Source organism: Pogona vitticeps, chromosome 3 (assembly GCF_051106095.1).
Source record: "Pogona vitticeps strain Pit_001003342236 chromosome 3, PviZW2.1, whole genome shotgun sequence".
Lineage (NCBI taxonomy): Eukaryota > Metazoa > Chordata > Lepidosauria > Squamata > Agamidae > Pogona > Pogona vitticeps.
The window spans coordinates 161,919,783-161,936,180 of record NC_135785.1 but is presented as its reverse complement, the minus strand read 5'-3'; the positions used below and the strand labels follow the sequence as shown (position 1 = coordinate 161,936,180).

The following is a 16,398-nucleotide window of genomic DNA, read 5'->3' as shown; positions in this document are numbered from 1 at the left end:
TGGTGTGTATTTTTATTTAATTATAAGCTTTTATTTTTAATCTCTGAACAACAAAGAATCCTAGCTTGCCAACTCTACTGATCTGTATCTGTAGTCACGTTTTCAGTGATATCGGTGCCACTGCTATAAGTATAAAACAACGAAGGCTTTTTCAGTCATTATATTTGGGAACTCACAACACTTGGGATCTTGCATAACCCATGCCCTTACTAACATCAGAAATAAATTAAAAATGACACAAAGGGTGTCATGCTTAAAACTGTATCCCCATAAGGAAAAAACTGGATCATGAGGGTGATCCTACATTCAGATATACATAGCACAGCTCAGGTTATATTTTCTCTTTATGTTAAAAGGAATATAGACACATGTGCAAGTCTCAAACTACCCTGAATTCTTTAAGTTAATGAACAGCTTTTAGTTAATTTGTTCCTGTTATTTGATCAAAGTTACATCTTGGGCCTAGCTAGGTCATTTCCCCTAGTACTTGGTCAATTCAGAAACTATGCAAAAATAGGTGCTGATGAAATTAATGAGTTTCTGTGTAAGCTTTGAAGACTTGCTGTTCACACCTTTTCCCTGACTCGGGCAACCAAGAATCTAATACAGATTGATCTGTTGAAAGAAACCTCCTCCAATACTTCAGATCACTATTTAGGCATGCAGAAAGACAAGACCACCTCTAAAGTGGTTTTCACTTTAGACGGTTAAATGCTGGTGAACCTTATTTCCTCGGAAGTCTTAATCAATATGCCCAATGGCCAGGAATCCTAAGACCTGTAGTCCGACAACATCTGGTGTCCTAAGGAATGGAACTTGGGACCAATGTTTTTGAACTGATGGTACTTATTGCAGATAGTATGATCAGCAAAAGCTGGAAAACACTAGAAAGGAAAATGTCATCCTCCCATTGTACTCTCTCCAGCCAAACCAAGAGAGGAAGGGAGTGTCTGAAAGCAAACTGCTCAGCTGGAGAGGTGGAAGGCAAGCATATCACCCACTTAAAACAGCAGGCTTTACAGGTAGATCACAGCAGGTTGCTATTGATGGAATAGTCCCATAAACTAGTCCACTAACCTGTAAAGAGAACTGAGAGGAAGATGCATGGGATGCAACACTTTAATTTCTAATAACGTACTATAACATTTACAGTAGATAGCAGGGAAAAATCTAGTTGGAAGCTTTTTAGATAAAGAACTGTTAAAGTAGCTGGCCACAGTGTGATTAAATTGTGCCAGCTCTTTTCAAGCAGGCTAGTTAACAGGGTTTATTATAAGCCTGCTTAATTCAGCATTTTCCCTATAAGTTATTTTGTTTGTAACAGCTGTTCACAGAGAGCCTTTGTAAAAAATGGACTGTGGCCAAGCAGATTATCAACTACCACTGAAATACTGAGAGGGCTAGTAACATCCTCCTTTTTTGTACTTTTGCTAAACATTTACATTAAACTCTTATCTCACTTTTCACCTTATTTTAAATTCTTCTTTGTGCCTCTGGTCTTCCCTTGTATAGAATATATAGTGTTGCAGGTTATGTTTTGCTGAAAAAAGAACAAGAGTCTTGCACCCTGCTTGAGGAAAAAACAATTCTCCTGATAATCTAGCTTTTGTTTAATATACTTTGGCTATAATCCTGTTGCAGATGTAAAAGCTGGTAACACCATCAGCTGCGGATGTTAATTTTTAATGTAAATTTTTTTCCTGACTCCCACCCTGAGGTTCCGAAGCTCCTTGATATCCCCTTTGACTTGGGGAAGCCTTTAGGAGCCTGCAAATGGCAGGAGAAGCCTTTCTTATCCAAAAACTGATGCTGCTGGTGGTAGGAGCTTTGAATACTGAAGGAGCCCCCCCCCCAAGACTCCCAGTCTTAAAGATTCACATCTGTGGCTGATCATGTCATTAGCCTGACCCTTGCATAGCTCTGCCAACAGGAGTCCAGACAATAAATGCTTTTAAACATTTGAACCTTTCTCTGGATGACATTGACATATATGGGAAATGTATCATACTAAAGTGTCTCAGCTGAACACCAAGCATGTTTCATTCCAGTAGCTATGATGATGAAGTTATTATTTGTACTTGTTAATTTTTCAAAGAAAATTACAGTATGATGGAAGAAGAGTGACATAGGTTGCAATCATATGGTAATTTAGCTCACTTGGTGGATTGCCTATAACATGGGCTGGTTCACTCTTATTTTCCAGTGACCAGATGACATTTGTGAAATCAAAACACCATGCCCAGTTTGGGGCCTTTTTGGTTCAGCAGCAGGGCTACTCTTTTTTGGTCCTCTGCTGGAGGGATCCAGACTGCATCACCTGCGCTCAGGAGAATTGCTTTTAAAGGGTCACTTTAAAGATCCCACACGGCGGTGACCCTTTCCAGCCTGATCCAGTACTGCTGTCTGATCACCCATATACAAACAAATGAAGAGTCCGTAATGAAGAGTAACTTAGTCATGAAAAGCAGAGAAGCTGACTAATAACAAAAGCTTCTTCCATTCCTATTTCCTACATGCTAATATACTTAATTATTTCAACTCATGAAAATTTTACACATAGGGTGAGTTTTTTAATCAAAACAGTTAGCAGGAACACCATTCATCTCTCAGAAGTACTATCACATCATTGTGTGGCCAACATCCTGTTCAGCAGTAGCAGAGCTGAAACTCCTCCAGTGTTGCAACAGGGGAACTCCCTTCTTGCCATTGAGCAAGTGGAGACTGTCTGTCTTGAGTAACACCCAGTGAGGTACTGAATGCCTCTTATCCAAGTAGCACATATTTGAACCACTTGACTTACAGCATGTTGCGCAAGTGGTGTAAGTGAAAAGTATCCTGGCCCCTTCATGGACTGTTGCCTTGCCGTGGTGAAGGGGCTTGAGTAATTCAGAAAAGCTATGGGCTATGGTGTGCAGGGACACCCAAGATGGACAGGTCATAGTGGAGAGTTCTGACTAAACGTGATCCACCTGGAGTAGGAATTGGCAATGCCACTCCAGTATCTTTGCCAAGAACGCCCCATGATCAGAAACAAAAGGATAAAATATATGACGCTGGAAGATGGGCCCCTCAGGTCGGAAGACGTCCAACATGCTACTGAGGAAGAGCGGAGGATAAGTACAAGTAGCTCCTGAGCTAATGAAGTGGTTGGGCCAAAGCCAAAAGGACGCTCAGCTGTGGACGTGCCTGGAAGTGAAAGGAAAGTCCAATGCTGCAAAGAAAAATACTGCATAGGAACCTGGAATGTAAGATCTATGAACCTTGGGAAGCTGGAGGTGGTCAAACAGGAGATGGCAAGAATGAACATTGACATCCTGGGCAGGAATGGGCAGGAATGGGCGAATTCAACTCAGACGATTATCATATCTACTATTGTGGGCAGGAATCCTGTAGAAGGAATGGAGTAGCCCTCATAGTTAACAAAAGAGTGGGGAAAGCTGTAATGGGATATAATCTCAAAAATGATAGAATTATGTCAATACGAATCCAAGGCAGACCTTTCAACATCACAATAGTCCAAGTTTATGCACCAACCACCATTGCTGAGGAGACTGAAATTGAACAATTTCATGAAGATTTACAACACCTTCTAGAACTGACACCAAAGAAAGATGTTCTTCTCATTCTAGGGGAGTGGAACGCAAAAGTAGGGGGTCAAGAGATAAAAGGAACAACAGAAAAGTTTGGCCTTGGAGTTCAAAACGAAGCAGGGCAAAGGCTAATAGAGTTTTGTCAAGAGAACAAGCTGGTCATCACAAACACTATTTTCCAAGAACACAAGAGGCGACTCTATACATGGAAATCACCAGATGGGCAATATTGAAATCAGATTGATTATATTCTCTGCAGCCAAAGATGGAGAAGCTCTATACCACTGGTTCTTAACCTTGGGTTACTCAGGAGTTTTGGACTGCAACTCCCAGAAGCCTTCACCACCAGCTGTCCTGACTGGGGTTTCTGGGAGTTGCAGTTCAAAAGCATCCAAGTAACAAAGGTTAAGAACCATTGCTCTATACAGTAAGCAAAAACAAGACCTGGAGCTGACTGCGGCTCTGATCATCAGCTTCTCATAGCAAAATTCAAGCTTAAATTGAAGAGAATAGGAAAAACCACTGGGCTACTCAGGTATAATCTAAACCAAATCCCTTATGAATACACAGTGGAAGTAAAGAACAGATTTAAGGAACTAGATTTGGTGGACAGAGTGCCTGAAGAACTTTGGATAGAGGCTCGTAACATTGTACAGGAGGCAGCAACAAAAAGCATCCCAAAGAAAAGGAAATGCAAGAAAGCAAAGTGGCTGTCCAATAAGGCCTTAGAAATAGCAGAGAGGAGAAGGGAAACAAAATGCAAGGGAGATAGGGAAAGCTACAGAAAACTGAATGCAGACTTCCAAAGAATAGCAAGGAGAGACAAGAGGGCCTTCTTAAATGAACAATGCAAAGAAATAGAGGAAAATAACAGAAACGGAAAAACCAGAGATCAGTTCAGGAAAATTGGAGATATTAGAGAGACATTTTGTGCAAAGATGGACATGATAAAGGACAAAAATGGGAGGGGCCTAACAGAAGCAGAAGACATCAAGAAGAGGTGGCAAGAATACAAAGAGGAATTATATCAGAAAGATTTAGATACCCCGGACAACCCAGATAATGTAGTTGCTGACCTAGAGCCAGACATCCTGGAGAGTGAAGTCAAGTGGGCCTTAGAAAGCATGGCTAACAACAAGGCCAGTGGAGCTGATGGCATTGAACTATCTAAAACCTGTTAAGGTGCTATACTCAATATGCCATCAAGTTTGGAAAACTCAGCAGTGGCCAGAGGATTGGAAAAGATCAGTCTTGCTAACAAGGAAGATATGGAGGCAGTGACACATTTTACTTTCTTGGGCTCCATGATCACTGCAGATGGAGACAGCAGCCAAAAAATTAAAAGACGCCTGCTTCTTGGGATGAAAGCGATGACAAACCTAGACAGCATCTTAAAAAGCAGAGACATCACCTTGCCAACAAAAGTCTGAATAGTCAAGGCTATGGTTTTTCCTGTAGTGATGTATGGAAGTGAGAGATGGACCATAAAGAAAGCAGACCGCCAAAGAACTGATGCCTTTGAATTGTGGTGCTGGAGGAGGCTCTTGAGAGTCCCATGGACTGCAAGGAGAACAAACCTATCAATTCTAAAGGAAATGAAACCTGAGTGCTCACTGGAAGGACAGATCCTGAAGCTGAGGCTCCAGTACTTTGGCCATCTCATGAGAAGACTCCCTGGAAAAGCCCCTGATATTGGGAAAGTGTGAAGGCAAGAGGAGAAGGGGACGACAGAGTATGAGATGGTTGGACAGTGTCATCAAAGCAACCAACATGAATTTGACACAACTCCGGGAGGCAGTGGAAGATAGGAGGGCCTGGCATGCTCTGGTCCATGGGGTCAAGAAGAGTCGGACACGACTAAACAACGACTATAAGTAAAGGTAAAGGTTCCTCTTGACAATTTTTGTCCAGTCGTGTCCGACTCTTGGGGGCGGCGCTCATCCCACTCTTCAAGCCATAGAGCCAACGTTTGTCCGAAGACAATCTTTCCGTGGTCACATGGCCAGTGTGATTTAGACACGGAACGCTGTTTACCTTCCCACCAAGATGGTACCTATTTATCTGCTCGCATTTGCATGCTTTCGAACCGCTAGGTTGGCGGGAGCTGGGACAGGCGACGGGCGCTCACTCCGTCGCGTGGATTCGATCTTACGACTGCTTGGTCTTCTGACCCTGCAGCACAGGCTTCTGCGGTTTAGCCCACAGCGCCACCACGTCCCAAGCTAAAACAACGACTATCCTGGCCCTTAAATTTAGATAAAGAAGTTGATGTACATTTAATTCTGAACCCCTCTGACATATACAGCAGTTACTGTAAAGATCGGGACTCTCTGATTATCATATTCATACATGGACACATTATACCCTAATGATTGTGATGGTTTGCATTGCCACTTTAGAAACTAAAATGCTATGCCATAGCATGGCACCATTTGTCCATCCTTTTCACACACGGCAGATGTTGTAAGAAAGGCAACACAATGGAAATTTACTTTAATTCACTTTAACTGTTTTTTTTACTATACACAAAGAAAATATGAGGTAGTCTTGAAGTAGCTCTACTGAAAACACACAAAAATTGTTTCTTCCAGCAGTCCCTGACAAGATTTTTTAAAAAAAGATCCAGGACAAAACATATATTGTGCTACTGTGAAGTGATAAAAGGATATCCTATGAGGTACTTTGTTCCTGTGAAAAGTTATTACCAACAGACAAAGCACAGGTGTTTTTCAGTAGTTGGCAAGTACTATTATCCTTAACCAATGACTTCTTTGATCCAAGACAAAACCTGCATGTTTATTTCCAATAGGATGTCATCTGTAGCCCGTCCTTTCACCGCCATGCTGTGGTTTGCCTTTTCTATCCAGTGAATTTTCTTAGGTCCTTCCATTTTGCCTGCAACATCTTCCAAGAGTTGCTATTATAACAAAGGGGGAAAAACACAGACACCTTTTCAATCTATCAAAAATTCAGTTCCAACGGAAACATTACTTTGACAATGAACTGCGGGACAGCTCAGTGGTTTAAATCTCTGGCTCTGGGAACAGCAGTTGGGAGTCTGATTTCCTACTGTGCCTCCTTGACAGGAGCTGGACTCGATGATCCATAGGGTCCTTTCCATCTCTGCAGTTCTCAGATTATGATGATGACACAGTTGCTAAATTTGAACATAACATGTCCCTAATCCTAATTTACAGACTCCTGGGGCTTCAGGGGATCTGTGAACTGAACACACAAAAATGATTTTTTCCCCTTTAATTTCCCTCCTATTACATTGGTGGCCTGGCGTTTGTTTGGCTGCAATCCTTCTTGGAGGACCGCCCTCAGAGAGTTCAGCTTGGGGAGACGGCCTCGGCCCTGTGGAGCCTCAATTGTGGGGTCCCACAGGGCTTGATAATCTCCCCAATGCTGTTTAATATCTATATGAGGCCGCTGGGAGGAGTCATCAGGGGATGTGGGGCGTCATGTCATCAATACGCTGATGACACGCACCTCTACATCTCCTTTTCATCAACTATAGCGGATGCCGTTCTGCCCCTTCAGCACTGCTTGGAGGCTGTACTGCAATGGATGCAGGAAAATGGGTTGAAGCTGAACCCAGACAAGACAGAGGTACTGAGGGTGGCTGGCCCCACCATCAGCGGTTTGAGATGGTGGGGTGACTCTCACCACGAAGAGTGAGGTTCATAGCTTGGGGATACATCTGGACCCGGCGCTCATCATGGAAACCCAGGTGGCGTCAGGGATCCGATCCACCTACTTCCACCTTTGGCAGATTGCCCAGCTACATACCTACCTTGATGTTGGGGCGCTCACCACTTTAGTGCATGCGCTTGTACTCTCGAGATTAGATCACTGTAATGCACTCTATGTGGGGCTACTTTTGAGACTGATGCGGAAGCTTCAAATGGTGCAGAATGCGGTGGCCAGACTTCTTAATGGGGTGAGGAAACACCAGCATCTCTCTCCCACTCTGGCCACATTGCATTCGCTGCCCATGCGCTTCCACGTCAATTTCAAAGTTTTAATGATCACATATAAAGTCCTAAACAGTTTAGGACCTCGCTATCTGATGGAACACCTTCTCCCACCAAAATCTACCCATATGACTCGATCTAGCCAGGAGGTGTAACTGAGGAGCCTAACACCAAGAGAGGCCCGAAAGGAAAAAACAAGAAACCGGGCCTTTTTGGCAGTCGCTCCTCCGTCATGGAATAATCTACCTCCAGAGATCCGTATGGCCCCTTCGCCGGATATTTTTAAAAGCCAATTTAAAACTTGGTTATTCAGGCAGGCCTCTATCTTCTTTATTTTTTTTATCTTGAATTACTTAATCTTGATAATGATGCTATTTTAATTGTTTATTTTGTATGTTGTACGCCGCCCAGAGTAGTCGAATGACTAGATGGGCAGGATATAAATATAATAAATAAATAAATTCAGAATTGTCCTAATGAAAAAATCCAGACACACAACTCATATCAGGTGCTAGAAACTTTAAGTTAGTGTCTTCTTGATTGCATTTGATGAGGAAGAACAGACATTTAACTTACACTAATTAAAAGCTTCCTAACCCCCAGTTTATGATGCTCTCCCTCGGGCTCCCTTTTGCCTGGGGGAATAGGACATGTTTAATTAGTGTTAAGTTAAATGTTTCTGATCTGAGTTGCACTAGGGCAAAGTTATGCAAAAGGATTTTGCCCATTACTTGGCATTGACTCATCTTTGTGCATTTTCATCGACTTGATTCACATTTTCCTCCTTGAAACTGGTGAATTTGCATAAAAAACCAATATACAGTCCATTTTTAGAATTTGGGTTAGGAAATATATTTTCTCTACTATAAGATATATAGATATAGATATATACCCAATAAGTAAGTATAGGAAAGAGAGGTGGGGAGGAAAACTCATAAGTAATTAAAGCCTTGTGTTGTTAATTTGAAGGTGGCAATCTGTAAGGCAAAAGCCCTTGCCTGAAACTCCTGTCAACACAATATGAAAGCATACATTTCTATTAGAATTTCTTCACATTTAAGTAAGGCTGGTATTTTGTCTGCATTTCAGCGCCTCTAGGAACTCACTTGGTCACACATCTCATCTGCAGTTCCAGACACAAAGAGCACAGGGGACTTAATAAACAACAAATCTTCATCTCGTAGTTTAGTCTGAAGCTTTGGTCGATGCAGTGGGTAAGACAAACATATCAGACCTTGAATGAAGCTGTCACTATCTTGATCAGCTTGACGTGTCACAGAGGCAGCAGCACGTGAGCCCATTGAACGACCTATGCCATTAGAAATCAAGGATGAAGTCAGGCCTTTACATATTCTGTTTGAACAGCACTCCTATAGACATGCAGTACAATATTATACTGAGCAGAACAAATGTTACCATTGTACAAATACAGGTTTGAATTGACTGTTGATTGTGGTCTTTAGGTTCTTAAAGTGAGGACAAATATGTACTTTTTTTAAAATTTAGGAGCAGTAGCCTAAATTTGTATTTAAAGTCTTAATACAGATTTCTTTCTTTTAATATTCCACCTTCTCTAACAAAATAGATCAAGGAAGCATATATGGATTTCTTTCATCCCGTTTCTACCTGGCAATGAGGAAAGCCAAGTTGAGAGACAGGACAAATGCACAGTATAGTCTCTGGAATTCAGGATTTCCTGTTTAAATCTGAAATGTTTCTCACTTCCCTGAGTTCTAGGGGTAGTTCAGGGAACTGTTTAATTTTTGTTTTACTTGTTCATAAAGCAGCATAAATTTTTACTTACCTCCAAGAAAAATACCAGAAAGTCTGTAGTCACTTGATGATCTTAAATACTCCTTTAAAAAGAATTTTGCAACTTTTAAAATAATTTAGAATAAAAATTGAAATAGTACACTGTAAATGATCAGTAACCAAAACAAATAACTCCTATCATCTTTAAGCATATGTTAAATGTGTAAACTGTTAAAAGTTTGCACTGCACTAGATATATGTGATCTACCTGATAGCTATTTTAACCTAATCAGTAGATATGAGGGTTTTGTTACACTTAACAGAAAATGCTTCCAGTTTAGCTACTTTGTAGAAAAGTCAATCTATTTGCCAGGGTTGAACTGAACATATAGTCATGTAGGAAAAAAGTACACCTCTTTGAATTCTATGGTTTTACGTACCAGGAGATAACAAAAATTATTTGGTCCTTAGCAGGTCTGAAAATTAGGTAAATACATCCTCAGCGAACAACAACATGATACATTACAGCATGACATGATTTATTTAATAAAAATAAAGCCAAAATGGCAAAGCTGTGTGTGAAAAACTAAGTACACCTTATGATTCAGTAGCTTGTAGAACCAACTTTAGCATCTTGATTCTTTTCTTTTTCAGCCATTCTGTTGTAGATTTGTATTATGGCCAAACATCCTCACTTTGGTCTCATCTGCCCAAAGGACACTGTTCTAGAAGTTTTGTGGTTTGTCCAGATGATACCTAAGCCATGCTGCCATGTTCTTTTTAGAGAGAAGAGGCTTTCTCGTGGCAACCCTTCCAAACAAACCATAATTGTTCAGTCTTTTTCTAATTGTACTGTCATGAACTTCAACATTTTACATGCTAGCTGAGGCCTGTAGAGCATGAGATGTAACTCTTGGGTTTTCTGCAAATTCTCTGAGCACTGCACGGTCTGACCTTGGAGTGAATTTGTTTTGAATCTGTTCCTGGGAAGATTGGCACCTATCTTGAATGTTTTCCATTTGAGAATAATCTTCCTCGTTGTAGAATGATGGAGTTTAAATTGCTTGGAAATGACCTTTTAATCCTTCCCAGATTGATGGGCAGCAACAGTTGCTTCTTTACAATCGTTGATGTGTTTCCTCCTTGGCATTGTGTTAACACACACCTGAACACTCCAGACTAGCAAACTGCTAAAACATCGGCTTTTATAGAGGTGGTCACACTTGCTGAAGGGCATTTGGTTAGCAGCACCTGGCTACTACTTAGCCTAATTCCTATGGAAGCAATAAGGGTGTATGTAGTTTTTCACACATGGATTCTCCATGTTGGTTTTATTTTTGTTAAATAAATCATGGCACAGTGTAATATGTCATGTGTTGTTGTTCATCTGAGTTTGTATTTACTAATTTTCAAACATGCTAAGAACCAGAGGATTTTTATTATGTCCTGATACGTAAAAACCACATAATTCAGAGAGGGTATACTTTCTTTTTCACAGGACTGTATAATGTCTAGATATCAATTGGCTAGAAGACATGTATAGGATACATGTTGTTCTAAACCACTTCAGATGGTCTATCATAACCAAGTGATATTTCTTTATCCTTCCTAAACTTAAATGCAAAGTTTGTCTTACATACCACAACTGCCTTATACGCTTTAGCCCTATGGATGATGTTAAGGCTTTTGCAGGTAAAGCGCAGGCACAGTAGTCCATGAGATACCAAATAGTTTGCTAAAGACACAAGGTGAGAGAAATTCATATCACCAGATGCTCCATGAGTAAGAATCACAGCGTATGGTAGTATCTTGTCAGGGAGAGATAAAATAGCATCTAGATATTTGCTTCCAAAGGGTATTTTCACATTTGTCTAGAAATAAAAATACTGAAATTAGCAGAAACAGTATACTTAAAGCCTACATACAAAATGTACATGGACATTGTTTGGTGCTTTGATGCAGGAAAAATACCTGCATTCTAAAAGGCAACAAAACATTTAATTGCTATTAAGAACATGCCTATTCAGATCATAAATTCTCTCTTCTTTTCAGTCATATAAAGCAACATCTCTAGAGAAAACATGACATCCATTGATCCATAACATTAATTTTCCTAAGTGAATGCAGTGAATCTTGCCAACTTTGCAATTATCCGCACCATGAACAATATATAAGCAGGTCCTTTTTTTCTTTTTCAGCTGCAGGTTACCAACTTGAGCCAGTGCAAACATACCTACACGTGGTGTGTGTGTGTGTGTGTGTGTGTGTGTGTGTGTGTCTGTGTGTGTGTGTGTGTGTGTGTACGTACACACTATTAACTTTCACGACCTTATTCTCAGGTTTATTTTTATTGGCTTGTAATCATTTGCATATCCACTCAAAAGCAAACCTTAAAACCTAACAAAATTATCATGGGATAAGTATTTGTAAACTTGAGTCCACTTCATCAGACATAGCAACTCCTCACTAGAATATATTCAAAAGAAAGCCCTATCAACATCAGTGGTAGTTTTAAGTGTGACACAGGGCAGCTTTACCTTCATAATTGCTTACACTACTATAATCCTGCATTTATAACATACCTCTGTGTAGTCACCCATCATCTTTTCATAATCTTGCAAGTTTGTGTCTAAGAAACTTTGAGAGCTCACTGTAAGGAAATCAAACCAAATATTAATAACTGAAATCCAGCCCTGCATGTACAAACACTGATTGCTAGGGAATGATAAAGAGGTCCCACTGTTTGACCCCAACACTCAGTGCTGAGACATCTACTACCACCCAAGCTTATCAGGCTCTCATTTTCTGGAGATTAAACTAGTATGTGTCTATTGACAGTGTTTATAGAATCCACAAAAACTTCTCATACTTTGTGGGACAAAAAAAATATCACCATGTTCTCATTAAAGACACCAGCATTTTTATGTACAGGTATTAAAAATTCAAAACAAGCACATAAAAATGACTAGCTCTAATTATATCTAAGCAATTTGCTCACAGTGTTAATAATACAGTATATCTCATTCTGAGGAGCACCACATCTTCCTTTTTCATATTCCCAACTTCAGGCATTGCTGATGTACTATAACTATCTTAGGTTACAAAAGTAATGGTATGGGAAGTAGCATTAAATGGCCACAAAATTGTATTCATTTCATTTGTTATCATCGCTTTACTATAGGAATGGAAAGCACCACTTGAATTTTCTGCTTCTACCAATCAAGTCTGGATGGCAGACAATAAGAATGAAAGAAGTGGCCTTCAGACATTTTGCTTTCACTATTTCTATGAACTGCTCATCAGGACCATTTACACTTGACTTTGTACCATCTGTACCCCTGATGAGAACAGAAATATATCCAACGAAGTTTGCTCTACAGAGGACGATCATCTGAAAATCAGAGGCCAGATTTTGATTTAAGTTGTTTCCTATTTCAACCATTGTTCAGTCTCATCTGGCTGAAAGATACAGAATTCTAAGCAAGAAAATGAATGAATAAAGACCATAAAATCATAAAACACAGTCAGTATCCTGCTGGAGATCTCCACATGGGCAACTATGATGTACAAACAGAATGTACCTGTTGCAGTCCTGGATGTGCAACAGATACCTTCACAAACAGTTCAACAACCTGTATGTTGGTTCCACATGCAAAAGCCCCCAAAGAGATACAGGCCAGAAAACAAAGAAAGCTAGAAACAGTCAGACTTGCAATGAGCAATAACAAGTACAGGTGATCCCTTGAGGTAAAAGAAATGGTATGAGAAATGCAGGAAGGTTTACGGCTGAGTAGGACCATTGAATCACTGGGGATTTGATTAAAAGCTAAAGATTTATATGATCTGAAGAAAAGCCAGACTCTCCCAGTTACTACTCCAGAAGGGGTATGTCAAATATGTCTAATTATTTAGAAACAGGCAGCATAACATTAAATTATATTACCTATTTCCACGTACATTTCTGTACATATAAACAAACAAACAAACAAACAAACAAATAAGGCTTTTAATTGAAATAATATCAGTCTCATGGCAATTTTTAGAGTATATATATTTTAATTGCATTTTAATTATTTTGCCCTTTTATTTTGCCTTTTTATTGTATTTTAAATGTTGTAAGCCACCCAGAGACCTTCGGGTGGTGTGGGCGGCATATAAGTTAAATAAATAAACAAACAAACAAACGTTATTGAAATACGTGTCTCCACCCTTTCCTTTTCGGTGATGAGCCAGTCAAGGGATCTTCCCTGGAGAAGCCTGCCTATTTACAAGAATGTGCCTGTGCATGGGACGGCTTTCCTCAGAAGAGCTTAGCAGTGAATATTCCCGTTTTCGAGGCAGGTTCTCCCTGATTTCTTAACGGCACCCTAACCAGACACCACAGATCGCTAGATCTTAAGGATAACGTTTAAGGGTCACTTGGAGGCTTATCCTATCCCCCAAATATACCGGTAATGCGCACTTGGCTTCCACTCGCCTGTGTGGTCTCATCTGGAGTAACCACCCCTTCCCTTTACCGGACCTACTGAGGCGCCAACTCAAAGGCGCCTTTTTGGGAGAAGTACAGGGACTCGCCTTCTCCCCAGCACAGCAAGTTTACTTCCGAAAAAGCAAGCGCCGGATCGTACCTTCCTCCTTCCCCATTTTTCTCCGGATGCCGGTACAAGCGAGACCCTCTGCCTTTACAGGCATGCCGGGAACTGTAGTACAAGCTTCGAGCGAAAGGCAGGGGGAAAAAAGCCGAGGAAATGGAGGACGTGCTTCGCCCCGGCGAGGCGCTTCAGTGTGAAGGGGGGGGGAGGTGGATGAGGACGGGAGATATCGCGGATCTTTCGCCTTTTTACTTCCATTAACAGCCCCATCCCCGGGTGGTTTTCCCGTACTGTATTGCCCCTTGTTTTATTATTTGCCGGGAGTTTTCCCTCTAATAGCTGGAAGTAAGTTAGAAGAAGAGGAAGGGCTTGGGAAAGGTAGCGCTAGTGGCAGCCATTGTGACGGCAGCGTTGAGGCATTGTTCTCTGAGCCGGTTACAGAAAGACCCACCACGTTCAGTTTGCAACCCTCGCCTAGTAATAGTTTACGCACCTGCAAAATACTTACTTCCCCCTCGGAGTAGGAAAGGAGTAGCTGGAGGGGAGTCGCACACCCCCCATCCCGAGAGTTTTTAAAATGGGGCGACGAAACACCTGATGGATGCTGCCTACTTTTCAGCCATCTTTGTACAACAATGCATATTTTAATTAGAGAAATACTAATGGAGTGCATGCATTTAGGCACTTTAATAATTGGGGGGGGCAGTCTAAGAACTAGTACTTGATTCAGCCAAATGTCCGTTCTGGCAAATTTGTAGCAGAAACTTGGAGCGGCCTTGATTGCAACAACAGTCTTCCTAACTGGAATGGGATTGGGGGTAGAAGAGAGTTGGGAGGCTGGCAGTCCTCATCATCATCCTCTTCATCCCCTAAACACTTTTAGAGGGAACTCTGACCTTTTTAGGCTCCCTAAGGGAGAAGCTCCCATTAGGAGTGCTGGAGCTGTGGGAAAGGTAGTATGGTGTCCTGGTTAGAGGATTAAACTGGGAGAGTCAGGCTGAAGTTCCTACTGTGTAGAAATGTAGGTTATGTTGAGCCAGTCTCTCAGGTTCTGAGGAGAATATACAAGGAGAAGGAGAGGGCCTTGTAAGCCTATAGGAAATGTAGGGTCTAAATGTAATAAATAATAAAACAGTACTATCAAGATGGTAGGCATCAGTGCCCTTTGAGTAAATAAACATAGACTCAAACTACTGGATTACAAACCAGAACCATTCAACAATCATTGTGAAATTATCATTTACATTAACGGTACAACATCTGTAACTTTAAGCTCACCTCTGAGCATCTCCCACATGCCTATTAGTATATTTGTTGCTATGACTTTTTGAACCAGCAATTACAGTCACATCTCAGAACTAGTTTCTGAGGGGTTGCCAACAAATATCTAGTGTGCTGACACCTCCCTTGATAGGCTTAAGGGATCAACAATAACAATGCACAGAAATAGCAAAGATTTGTGTGTTTAATATTTACTTGTCAAGAACTCTGCATACAAAGAGTCATATGCATATACTATTAAAGGTGGAACATCTTACTAGAAGTATCTGGAGGTTTTCTTTGTCAGCATTTAAAAGGCAGTAGGTCAGGTGATTGCTCAGCTATTTTGGGCAGTGATCATGAGTTGGAAATCTGTTTGCATCATGGTTTAATGCCTGCTGGGAAATAAACGTGTCCAGAGATCTTAATGTCAACTGACTTCATACTAGTGGAATTTGTTAACACCAAGAGTCAAATCTACAGGCTGTGTAAATGGCTTACCCAAGAAAGGAACTTGGCTGCTGTGATACAGTATCTTCAAGATGACACTTGTTAGCTGTGGCTACAGTACTGAAGAGACAAGAAAGAAATAATCATTAGAGAAAATTATAAGAAAATAAAAACACTGGTACATTGAAAACTAACAGGTTTATTTCTTCATAGCTTTTGTGAATTACAAGCCACTGTCTGAAACATATGGAAGTTAATTGTTAAACTCTAGGTTTATTTACATACACAGTCCATAGTAAAGGAGTGGGGCCCAAGTGAAATTATAAGTATTCAATTCTTTAAAAAAACCTCTGGTTTTTGAATATGGCCAGGATTCAGAATGCTGGGAAATGGGCTAGTATTGCACAATATTATGCCTGCATTGCCAGCAAGAAAATAGATGCCAAGCTTTACATAGCAAAGGGCAGCCTGAATGTTGATAACACCAATGGCAGCAGTCAATATGATCTACTCACTACCATTTAAAAAACAAGGGTAAAATCCCAGAAATTAACTCCATTTTTCATTAGTTAACTACTGCTCACCCAAGCACAAAGCTATTGTCAGAGCTTGTAGCGGAATCCAAAAAGGTGATGTCATTCCTGCCTGTCCATCACAGCAGCTAAGGGGGAGGAGTTAGAGTGACAGTTAGGGAATTGAAGAGACAGTTAGAGACAGTTGGAGTTAGGGAGAGGTAGAAAGAGTCAGGGACCAGAAGATGTACAGAGGGTGTTAGGG

The 16,398-nt window shown here is 40.8% G+C and overlaps 1 protein-coding gene across 7 annotated transcripts; it reads right to left on the bottom strand.

Moving 5' to 3' along the window:
- Positions 1-6,051: 6,051 nt before the first annotated feature.
- Positions 6,052-14,545, bottom strand: TEX30 (testis expressed 30). 7 transcript variants are annotated; one of them, XM_020795546.3, is made up of 6 exons: positions 14,420-14,545; positions 11,902-11,969; positions 10,960-11,190; positions 9,372-9,423; positions 8,674-8,876; positions 6,052-6,507 (listed from the first exon to the last, which is right to left on the bottom strand). In XM_020795546.3, coding segments are annotated over exons 1-6 (717 nt in total). In that variant the 5' UTR covers positions 14,421-14,545; the 3' UTR covers positions 6,052-6,345. The 7 variants fall into 7 exon arrangements, with proteins under 7 accessions (XP_020651205.3, XP_020651209.3, XP_020651206.3 ...); XM_020795550.3 differs by having other exon boundaries at positions 14,405-14,539; XM_020795547.3 differs by lacking the exon at positions 14,420-14,545 and adding an exon at positions 13,948-14,101.
- Positions 14,546-16,398: the final 1,853 nt, after the last annotated feature.

Bases quoted from the DNA above. Each gene is read 5' to 3' on its own strand.
- TEX30 (XM_020795547.3), bottom strand. From the start codon at position 14,011: ATGCCTGTAAAGGCAGAGGGTCTCGCTTGTACCGGCATCCGGAGAAAA. The intron at 11,970-13,947 runs GTACGATCCGGC...ATTTCCTTACAG, and splicing joins AAAAATGGGGAAGGAGGAAG to TGAGCTCTCAAAGTTTCTTA. The intron at 9,424-10,959 runs GTATGTAAGACA...TTCTTTTTAAAG, and splicing joins AAGCGTATAAGGCAGTTGTG to GAGTATTTAAGATCATCAAG.